General features: G+C 33.2%; 1 protein-coding gene and 1 pseudogene across 1 annotated transcript; one reads left to right on the top strand and one right to left on the bottom strand.

Annotated features, from left to right (window-relative positions):
- Nucleotides 1-48: 48 nt before the first annotated feature.
- LOC146883489 (uncharacterized) lies at nt 49-2,248 on the bottom strand (annotated as a pseudogene).
- Nucleotides 2,249-9,554: 7,306 nt separating this feature from the next.
- LOC114162432 (Flavin-binding monooxygenase family protein) lies at nt 9,555-12,178 on the top strand. Its single transcript, XM_028046319.2, has 7 exons — nt 9,555-10,215; nt 10,472-10,542; nt 10,702-10,860; nt 10,946-11,028; nt 11,273-11,408; nt 11,563-11,736; nt 11,816-12,178. Exons 1-7 carry the CDS (start codon nt 9,657-9,659, stop codon nt 12,011-12,013), a joined length of 1,380 nt encoding a protein of 459 aa, XP_027902120.1. The 5' UTR covers nt 9,555-9,656; the 3' UTR covers nt 12,014-12,178.

The raw sequence follows: 12,178 nt of genomic DNA, 5'->3' as shown, positions 1-12,178 counted from the left end.
CAAAAGTTGTCTCCTAAGTAGGCCTAATTAAAGCACAAAAAATGATGTTCAAGTTGGTGGTCTTCGAATCTGCAATTTCTGCCTGCAGCTTGGTTGCCCAGTCTGTTGTGAGACTTTATGTGCCTGCTGTGAAGGTTGTGTTGGTTGTGTGGTCTGCTGACTTGATGGTGGTGGTTGTTGTGTAGGTTGTGTTGCTTGTGTGGACTGTTGACTTGATGGTGGTGGTGGTTGCTCTGTAGGCTGCAGTTGCTGAGGGAGTTGTGGACAATTACTTTTGTTATGTCCCACTTCATGACATACCCTACATCTCTTTTGATGGCCACCTTTCCTTAACTCAGTATCATTTTTCTTTAATTCCCACTGTTCCAATCTTCTCTTTTTCTTTGGCCTTCCAGGTAATCTCCTTTTGAGGGGGGGTTGGACATCATTGTAGGAAGTCCTCTCCCACAACAACTGCCCATTCACTGGATAGATTATGGAGTGGTATGTTTCTTCATAAGTGAAAATTCTGAACCAGTGTGGTATGAACTCCTCTGCATTTAAATTTAAAAACCTTATTGCAGCAAGTGCATGGCAACAAGAAATACCACTGAGCATCCATTTCCTGCACATGCATTGGTGTGTGTCAATGTTGACTTTGTACTTCTCTTCAATAAGTGAAATGTGCTTGACTTCAAAAATCTTTTCTCCTGACCAACTATCAAAGCATAACAGGTTAGCAAATTCAATAAATGATAAATATTAATTGTGTCAAAATGCTTATTTAAATACCTTGGAATCCAGCTCTTTGTTAAGGCTGATTCTTCTCGCAGCCTAGTTGTAATCCTTGGGCAGATTGAACCTTTAAAATCTTTCACCTTCTTCCGGTTTTTGGCCTACCTCTTCATCAAATAAATTCTGATGTCCTCTAGCATTGATACAATTGGTTTAGTCCTTGCATCAATTATGACACTGTTGAAGGCTTCACTCATGTTGTTTATTAGAGTGTCACAGATGGCTTGACTTGTGAACCTAGATCTGGACCAAAATCTGAAAATGAAAGTGTCACACAAAGGTTAGCAACACCATAATGTGTAACAATATTGTGAATATGGATGATAAACACAAACCTTGGTGGAATGGCTATGAGGTATTTGTAAGCCTCAAGATTGGCTTCTTTGATATTTCTCATTTCTCTTTCCCAAGCTTGGGGATATGTACTCACAGCAGCCTGCCACATTAAATTCTTCAATTTCTTCCCACCAAATTTTTTCCTAAAATTGGCGTACAAATGACGCATGCAGAATCTTTGTTCTGCTCCAGGTAACAGCTCCTGTATAGCAGGCATAAGTCCTTGTCAAAAAACATAATGTGAAATGAATAAGTCAGCAATTCAAACACTTCAAAATTTTAATTAATTAAGTAATGGAATTTACCTTTTGTTGGTCTGACATGAAAGTGATGGACTGACATACTTCTGGCCCACCTAAGTCTTCAATCAATAACTCCATAAACCAAGTCCATGTTTCTTTATTTTCTACTTCAACAAGCGCATAGCATAGTGGCAGCATCTGGTCATTACCATCTCGACCAACAGCCGTTAATAATTCACCCTCATATTGTCCTTTCAAAAAACAGTCATCCAACCCAATTATTGGTCTACACGACACAAAACTATCTTTACACGCTTTTAAACAAGTGTAGAATCTCTTGAATGTGGCATGTCCCTCCACGTCTTCCACTTTCAGTTTGATTGTAGACCCAGGATTGGATTTCAGCAACTCATTTGCATAGTCATAAATTCTCCTAAACTGTTCTTGAAATGAACCTTGGACTTGGTCTGCTGCCATGGCTCTTGCCCTACGAGCCATAGACCAAGACACTCTCTAGTATTCCATTTTTTGACAGCCTTGTTACGTATTTCATTGATTTTTATACTTGGATTTTCTCTCAGGTCTGTCTCCAAAGTCCCACTCAACCACTTAGAATTGATTATATCAATGGTAAATTCCCTACTGCAAGTGTGAACATCAACAACTTTCCTTAATTGCCAGTTATGATGGGAAGTCAACAAAGCACAATAAGCTAACCAGGGGCAGTTTCCTTGGGCCCCCACACATCTCACCCTAATTCTACACTTATCATTCTTAACAAATCTTATATTTCTTCCACTATGAATTGCATATGTCCTAACAGCATCTCTGAAGTATTTCTTGTCAAGGAAATATGTTCCCACTTCCCACTTGTGGTCTGCCATGGATTTTGGCATCACAAACATCCCAAAAACATCTCCACTGTTATCCTCTGATTCACAATCAGATTCTGCACCACTCAATAATTCATCTGACATCCACTGATCATCAGAAAGACCTTTATCTATGTCTTTTCGCACCTTTCCCCTGTGTTCACTGTCACTTTCATTCTCTTCTTCACTTATGCCCACTTCAACTGCAACAGAACCCACATCATTATCAGAAGTATTGTTGTCCCCCATTATATTCACAGGAATATTAACAAATTCCTCATCTTCAGTATCAGATTCATCCCAATTGTGAACCTCTGCCTCAATATCCACCTCATCCAAACCTGCTGCACCACCCAAGTCAGCCTCACCTCCATTTCCACCTTCATCCTCTCTTGCTACACCACCCACCTCAACCTTACCTCCATTTCCAGCTTCAGCTTCTCCTGCTGCACCACCCAAGTCAGCCTCACGTCCATTTCCACCTTCATCCTCTCCTGCTGCATCACCCAAGTCAGCCTCATCTCCATTTCCAGCTTCATCCTCTCCTGCTGCACCACTCAAGTCAGCCTCACCTCCATCTCCACCTTCATCCTCTCCTGCTGCACCTCCCAAATCAGCTTTAGCTCCATCTCCAACTACATCCTCACTCAAACCTCCACCATGTCCCAACTCAGCATTAACTTCAACAATGGCATATTCCAAATTATTATCTACATCATCATCTACAACTACTGCTTCTAACACAATATGAACCACAAACAAGTGGACTTCTCCAGTACGCTTAGCAACATTTACCATATTAATTGACCCATTATCATCATACAACAACTGCAACCGTCTATCTACAGCATACCATAATTCTTTAATTTCTAAGTAATCCATAGACTTAAGTGTGTCTAACACCTCAAAATACCCCCATGTGTCTGGGTCACATGACCAATCATCAATAAATCCACCCATATATAATAGCCCACCATTCTGAATAAAATGTCCACCATGGTGGACCACAACCTTGAACCTCTCGTCACACATCTAAATACAAAATAAAATTATATGCTATCAATTAAACAGGGGACCATAGTTGAAAAATGAATAAACAACGGGGAACACAAGGGGACCACTGAACTGATATAATATTACCCTACCCACTATCAAAAGCGACAATACAATACAAAGTAAACCATAAAGCTGTAAAATCCACCGCAAATCAACCACAAATGATGAGGCAATACAGAAATCAACCAAAAAAGTTCATTGTTTTAAACACGCAAACACAAAGATATAAAACCCACCGCAAACCCAACGCAAACCCACCACAAACGAAAAATACAACTCAAAGAGGAGTCAAGAATACTAACCTGCACTTGGTTGACGCTCCAAACTTGAATGCGAACCTCTAATCGCAATCTCCAACGACAATGTCCAACCTTCAACCGCAATCACTCTCCAAACTTGAATGCGAACCCGATGCGAACCCTAACTGATGTGAACCCTAACTGATGCGAACCCTAATTTTCTTCCCCTTCCTAAGAAACCCTAGGCGATCTCGCTCTCCTTTCCTTCACCACTCAATTCATTGTTCTCCTTTCGTTATCACTTCTAAAACCACATTTGATTGCCTAAGACTTGGGTGCTCGACGTTTTGCTTGTTTTTCACTTAACCATTTCTAAATTTTTAATTCTTTTAACTTTTTAATTTATTTTACTTTTTTACCCAATTTTTTTTAACGTTACACTGTGCCAACGTGTGCTATCACGCATTCAAAAAACTGACATGTAGTCCAAACAGTTACACCATATCACTGTGTCGCTAAAAATTTTAACTCCGTCTGCCAAAAGGACTCAATTGAATGCGATTTTACCAAAACGAGGACTAAATTGAACAAACAACCAAAATAGGGACCAAATTGAATAATTTTAACAAAAATAAGGACCAAATGTGTATTTAAGCCTTTTTTGTTTTGTCTCCCTATTAAATCTTGTTGAGTGTTAAATAAAACAAATTATTTTAAATTCATTATCTCAAATTACTTTGATTTTATATTTATCTCTGCAAACTTTTGAATTTCAAATTACTCTTCTTTTATCATTTTGCACTTTTAGATTAATTGCGGCTTGGCTGATTAATAATGTATATTTTCAGATGCATAGAAAGTATTTACTGAAAAATATTAAATGAAATTAAAAATAAATATATGACCAAAAACTTAATTTGTTTAGGTTAAGAATGAAATTTACAATGCTTTAGAAGAGAAAAGTTACAGTGAAAAGAATATTTTCGGATTAATATATCTAATAAATTTCAAAATAAATAAGTTAAAAGTTTACGTAGTTATAACTTTAAAAAGAAAATAGCACAAAATGTTTTAAGTAAAATAGTTAGAATTTTTATTGAGAATGGTCACAAAATATGTGTTATAAAGAACTTAGGTGTTTTAATAACACAGAGGAATGATGATTCGGGCGATTTTATCACGCACGAGTGGATGATTAACCGGCTTTTAACTCACTTTAACTTTAATTAGTCTCCACTAAGTTTAGAACTTAATACATAAACAAGCTTTAATGATTTGTTTCCAAATCACAATATAGTGGCTATCACTATCACCAAGTTATTATATATGTAAGCAAATTAGTACTAATTAGGGCACTTTATATCATTGTTAGAGAAGCTTAATATATGTAAGTTAATTAGTACTAATGAAAATTTTTCATATGTCAAAATAGTTTTTTAAAAATATTAGAAAAATAAAATCATTTATTTATATTAAAATGTTCATATTAATTAAATTAGGTTAAATTAAATTTAAAATTCACTTCTTATATCATAATTTCTGTTAAAATTTATACTAACAAAATCAGGTTACACATATGTATTTAATCACTCTATACGAGTAAACCAAGATCTCACTTTACACACAATAATTTTTAAAGGGTTAAATATGTTTTTGGTCCATTAATTTTTAGTGAAATTTAGAATTAGTATATTTTAAAATTTAAACTAATTTAGTTCTTTATATTTTGAAATACGTAGATTTAGTATTTTTAATCAAATTTTGTTAGGTTTATTTGATGTTTCGTATGCATTTCAGGATTGTATTTGAGTTGTTTAACCGTTTGACACATTTTTGCTTTAATGTTAAGTCAAATACTATTATGAAGTGTGCTTGAAATGTCAAATAAACTTAACAAAATTTGATTAAAATGACTAAATTCATGTATTTCGAAAGATGAATGACTAAATTGGTTCAAAGTTTCGAAATGTACTAATTTTAAAATTCACTAAAATTTAAAAGACCAAAAATATATTTAATTTTTTTTAATTGAATTAGTGATAAAGTTCATCTTTCAATACTTTCTAAATTAAATTTTTTTTAAAGAGAAATATTTCTAAATCATGATAATCTACTGTTGAAGTAGAGGTATATATAGCTTTTTTCATACTGGTGGTATACCCTTAAGTCAAAGATAAAAAGTGTATCTCCTTTGGGTAGGATTATGCAAAACGTAAAGGAAAAATGTGTATTTTATGTTGCTTCCAAGCATTCTCAAAAGCAGTGTATTTACAGCAATTACAGATTGTTTGATTGTGCATGTGGCAGCTATTTTCCAGTTTTAACTGTTTCCAAAAGGGTTACTCAAATAATGCCATTTCAATCATGCATGTGTTTGATGATATTTGGTGCCTAATCTCTTTGACCAAAACCCAAAACTTTCCTCAGTATTATATGACCCTTCTGCCCTTGTCAAATCACAAATTTCCGATCTAAGAAAGCTTTTGAGTTCATATATGCATACATTTAGGATGATAAAACAAATTCTTGTATGCATATATATGTGCAGATAAAATTCACGACAAAATTTACGACGTAAAGTTGATATTGTGGATATTTATTATTTATATTTAAGTGAGAATTTTAATATATATTTATAAATTTAATTTATATTTTATTAAGTTTAATTTAATTTAATATTTAATTTATATTTAATTATATTAAATTACATTTAAATTTAAATTTAATTTAATTTATTTACTTTTTATAATTTTGTGTTTTAAAAAATTATAAAATATATTTTTTTTTAAATATTCGCATGTATTCACGGGTTCTCGCAGATTTTAAAATATCTGCAAGTATTTTCTAAACGAGTATCCGATAAATAAATAAGCGAATAATAGGTGAATTTTTTGTTGTTGTGAATAGATACTATTTGTATCCAACTAGATCCAACTCGATCCGTTGTCATTCCTGTATACTTAGGTCACTATTTCTTTAATATCAATACGTGATTTAATTATTAGAAATGAACAAGAGTTGCTTTCAAATGAGAAGAGTAATTCAAAATTCAATTCTTGTAGAAACATAATATTTATGCCATAAAGTCACTCTTTTTATATATTTATTGTTAGGTTAAATATATTATTTTTTCTTTTCAAATTATTAAGAAAAATTATGTTTAATTTCTAAACTAAATTATAAAATACACTTTATGAAAATCCATGTAAAACATTATTTTCTATTTTAATTTAAATCGAATATCTGTTTAACACAGATCTTTTAGTCACATAACGTTTTTACAACATCAATTATTGGATTTATCGAGTGAATATATTAAGAAAAGTTGGTATATGTAATCGGAAGGTTTAGATTCGACGAATCTTAAATCAAGTTTGTATTAATATATAAAAGATCTAATACTATATCTAATTTAATCCTTGTATAGAACACTCAACTTAGAATTTGAATTATTCACACAATTTTTCAATTTAAGTCCTGCTAAGTTATGATGAAATAATGAACCATATCATAAAATTTTATTATATCTTGTTGTTGCTATATTAGATTCATAACAAAGAGACTAAAAGTTGATTGATATTATTTGGTTAAACATATCTAAGTAATTAATTGAAAACTCTAGAAGATTGCAGAACCTATGATGATTATTTCAAGATCTGAGACAGAGACATAAACTCATTACCTGCTTCTAAAACAATTTTGTTAGTGAAGAGAAAACCATGATACTATGTTGGTTCATTTTAGTAAACTTCATCAACCTTTTTCTTTTTTTCTCTCTCTCCTTAATAAATGAAGTAAAAAAGAAACCGATTCAAAGTACATAAAGAAAAAATATTGCTCATCACACAACTATTTTTTATTATTACACAAACTAATTAAATTTTTTATACACATTTTTATCATTGTTTTTTATGATATTTGTTGTTCTTTTCAATATTCAACTACCTACAAGTGGTAACAAATCTTGCAAGTTATACAATATAATAGTGAAAAGAAAGCAAAGGAATGCCAAACTTGTATCTTTTCCATTGTAAATAACAAATACAGGGTGTCAGTTTAAACTATTCTGGTCATTAAAGAGTAAATTCACCAGCTAAAATTATTTAACTAATGATAAAGCATTAAAAAAAATAGGAGAAAAATGAAAATGATATAAATCATATTTCAAAAATTCATAACATAATTAACAATAATTAATTTGTTGTTAAGACTATATATGTTGGGCCATTACGTAATCACGCAATTATGACATGCATACACACCTAACTCTTATTCATTGCAACTCATACAAAATCAAAAACCCAGAAAGATAAATAGTGGAGCACATAAAAATATTAATTAGATATTTTTTTCTGATTTGCTAGAAATGATTATCTTGACTTTTGAATCATGATATTTGTCTTGAAAGTTTCCCATGCATGAAACGTGTGGGCTAATTAATTACTCACTAAAATTTGTATGGATAATTATTATTAGCAACCCTATCATTTTTTGTAATCACAAAATAAAATAAAACAAAAAAATGAAAATGGACGGCTATACTTTAACTTCACCCAAAGACAACAGGGATGAAAAACAAGTATAACTTACAACCTACTCAAAGCATATTGCATGTATAGTATAGGAAAAAGAAATCATAAAAATTTGAGACTTTGCCTTCATTATTCTTTGTATTATATGTATATGAGACTTACATATATAATTTAAAAGCAAATAAAACAAAAGAGTGGTATGTTCATAAATTAAGAAATGAAGAGGTAACTGTTTAATGATTATATATTATTCATGTTCCCTTCGCTTCAAGGTGAGGCATGCCTAGTGTGATTGTGGGGCTCCATTTCATAGCCCATAGGCTTAAAAGTTGAAACCCTTTCTGTGTTTAGGTCTTGCCCACAGTCTCTTGTCCCCTAAATGTCTTCATTTTTTTTTTTCACTATATATTTTAAAACAAATTATAAATATCTAATTAAATAAAAAAAAACATTTCAAGTTGTCTATTTAACTTCTTTATTTTTATTCGATATGAACTTAAACTCGTATATAAATTTTCATGCTTCTTTGCATATCAACTATAATATTTAAGTCAGAAGAAACATTGCAATATACTAGAATTAAATGTTGGAAGTCCCACGTCAATCAGAGTTAAGGCAATTTTATAATATATGAGTGAGGTACAAACCTCACCTTACAAGCTGGTTTTTGTGGAGTTGAATTAGGTTTAAATTCAACTTCTAACATTATATCATAGACAAGTTAAATTCTATTCTAACGAACTTTCTTGAATATTCTGTTTCACCCGTTGTTGGGGACGATCCATTTTAGCGTGAGAGGTTGAGTTAGACTTCAAACTCACTTCTAACACTATTTTTTTTTTTTCATTGAAAGATTTGAATTTGACACAATATTTAAAAATTTTAGACAAATAATGATAAGGTGTACCAATTGCATGCATGCAGTGTGGAGACCAGAGAACCTTGTCCACACCAAAAGAAAAAGAGAGATGAAAAGAAAAGAAAAAGTCAAGACATAACACTATAACTTCAACTTTTGTCAATTGCTTTGATATTTGAAAATAAGAAATTCTAACAAAATTCTCTTTCATAAACCCCTTTTAATGCACTACATATTCCTAGAAAATATACAAAGGGGAGAGAATACACAATACAATTTTTGCATTGAGTGGTTTGAGTCCATTTATATTTGAGCTAATAAAATAAATACATTAAAATTGTTAAATATTTTTATTTGATGAGTATAATTAAGATTTAAAATAAATAATTTATTAAATATGTAGTTGTTGGGTATACATATACTCTTGGGGTGATATGAGGTAACGAGAAGTATTGAACGTAAAGGTAGAAGAGTCGATGTGGTACTATTGAAGTCCAAAGTTGAAAAGTATAGAGAGATTTGAAAACACTGATTTTGCATCATCACGTGTGTCTCCCAGCCAGCAAACCATCGCTATCCCTCAAATTATGGTATCCCTTTGGGTACGTGAAACATATTCAACTATAAAAGGCCCCCATTAGCACCAACACTTTTCCCCACATTGCTTTTGAATCCTCACATATTCAATTCTATTCCATTCCTTCAACCTCTCTCTCACCTTTCTGCCACACTTCATTCATTTTACCATGGTTTCTGAGACAGTGCAAAGCCAATCCAAGAACGTGTGTGTGATTGGAGCAGGACCATCGGGGCTGGTGGCAGCCAGAGAGTTGAGAAAAGAGGGTCACAAGGTGGTTGTGTTGGAGCAGAATCATGATGTTGGAGGACAGTGGCTTTATGAGCCTAATGTGGAAGAAGAGGACCCTTTAGGGAGAAAGCCTTTTCTAAAGGTGCATAGCAGTATCTATGAATCCTTGAGACTTACTTCTCCACGTGAGATCATGGGGTTCTCTGATTTTCCATTTTTGGTCAAGAAGGGTAGAGACATGAGAAGGTTCCCTAGCCACACAGAGCTTCTTCTCTACTTAAGGGACTTCTGTCACTACTTTTCCTTGAGAGACCTCATAAGGTTCAACACCAGGGTGGATCATGTGGGAATGTTGGATTATGGTGTCTGTGGTGGTGATTTGAAATGGATTGTTAGAAGCATGGATATCAACACTGAGAAGGTGGTGGAAGAGGTGTTTGATGCAGTTGTTGTGGCCACAGGTCATTACTCTCAACCAAGATTGCCCTCAATTCAAGGTTAGTGAAAGTCACAGTAATCTATTTTCTATCTACTCATTCATTTCTTTCATGCCAAAGATTATGATCATGTGCTTCTTCTTCTATTATCTTATTTGGGTAGTTTGGTTTATCTTGTTAGATTCTGAATACTTTTCTGTTGTGTCTTGAAAGATCTGCGCAGATAGATCTTTAAGGACAGTGATTATGTTTAGATACTTTGTACATGCTAAGCTCAAGCATAGTTTTTCTTTGTTTATGTGTTTCTGATGATCAGGAATGGATACATGGAAAAGGAAACAGATGCATAGTCACATATACAGGACTCCAGAACCATTCAATAATGAGGTATGTGCCTAATGCAATCTCTTTAATTTCTTTTCAATGATTTGATCAGAGCATGAACTGAAACAGACACACATGTGCATTAGCTTAGAAGTGATGAATGTTTTGAACTGTCATATTTTATCAGTCTTAAACTAACAGAGGCAATTTTTCATGTAACAGATTGTGGTTGTGGTTGGAAATTCCTTGAGTGGACAAGACATATCAATAGAGCTTGTGGAAGTAGCAAAGGAAGTCCACATGAGTTCCAGATCTCTTAACATCTCTGAAGGTTTATCTAAAGTCATATGCAAACATGCAAATTTCCATCTTCATCCTCAGGTACTATTACTTCAACCTCTTGTTAAGTTTTATTCTATCATAACATTATTCTCGATCCAAAATCTTAACTAGTATTTTTTATCAGATAGAGAACCTTCAAGAAGATGGACGGGTGATCTTTGTGGATGGTTCTTCCATTCTTGCAGACTCTATTTTGTACTGCACAGGGTAACTTCTACTGTATACAATGAATAGTGTACATCTAATGAAAGAGCAAAACTAATCTTAATATAAGTTTGATTTCAGCAAGTTAAGTTCCAAAAGGTAGCATGATTGAACAATTATGATTTTAGGTTTGGAGATTTCACAGTGGGCCAATGTCCAAACATGTCTCCATGTACCTGTTTTGATTTAATTAGTTGTGTTTTGTAATGATTGATGATGGTTTTGAAATTAAGTTGGTTATGTGTAGGTACTCCTATGCATTTCCCTTTCTTGACACCAAAGGAATGGTGGTTGTGGATGATGACAGAGTGGGGCCATTGTATGAGCACACTTTTCCCCCATCACTTGCTCCATCCCTTTCTTTTATAGGCATCCCTAGAAAGGTAAACTGGTACCCCAAAATCAGTGATTTGAATATGGTTTTAAGGTCTCATGTTTTTCTCACACACAACTTAATTTGTGGTTTCTAATGTAACATTGTAAGAGTTGCTTGTTTGAGGAGAGTGCATGTTTTTGTGTGTGTTTGTGTGGTTACAGATCATAGGATTCCCTTTCTTTGAGTCTCAAGCAATATGGATAGCTCAACTGCTTTCGGGGAAAAAAGTGTTGCCATCATGGGAGGATATGATGAAATCCATCAAGGAGTTTTACCATTCAAGAGAAGCTGCAGGCATTCCCAAACACTGTACTCATGAAATTGCAAACTTTGAGGTAAACATATTCAAAATTATTCACTTTAGTTTAAATGTTGGTGAGCATGGATTTGAGTAGTTTTTTTGTTGTATTGCAGTACTGTGACAAATATGGGGACAATGTGGGGTTCCCACATACAGAAGAATGGAGGAAAGAACTATGTATATCAGCCATAATTAATGCTGATGTGAACTTGGAGACTTACAGAGATTTGTGGAATGATCATGACCTACTCCAGCAGGCCCTTCAAAGTCCTCACTTCACTCAACTTGGACTTCAAGATTCTCCACTGTAAAGCCAATAAATTAAATATAAAAAAAAAATATCAATCAAAGAAAATTTTGCATGATTAGCCCTAAATAATTTGTTTGTGTATTTTTTTTTTCTGTTTTTCAAACATTGGAAAAGACAAACGAGATTGGGTTTGATATAGAGAAGAAGAATGATTGTGAAGCTCAAA

This window comes from Vigna unguiculata, chromosome 9 (assembly GCF_037176805.1).
Source record: "Vigna unguiculata cultivar grain cowpea cultivar isolate G323 ecotype 2 chromosome 9, ASM3717680v1, whole genome shotgun sequence".
Classification (NCBI taxonomy): Eukaryota; Viridiplantae; Streptophyta; class Magnoliopsida; order Fabales; family Fabaceae; genus Vigna; species Vigna unguiculata.
This window is presented reverse-complemented; position numbering and strand designations above follow the sequence as displayed.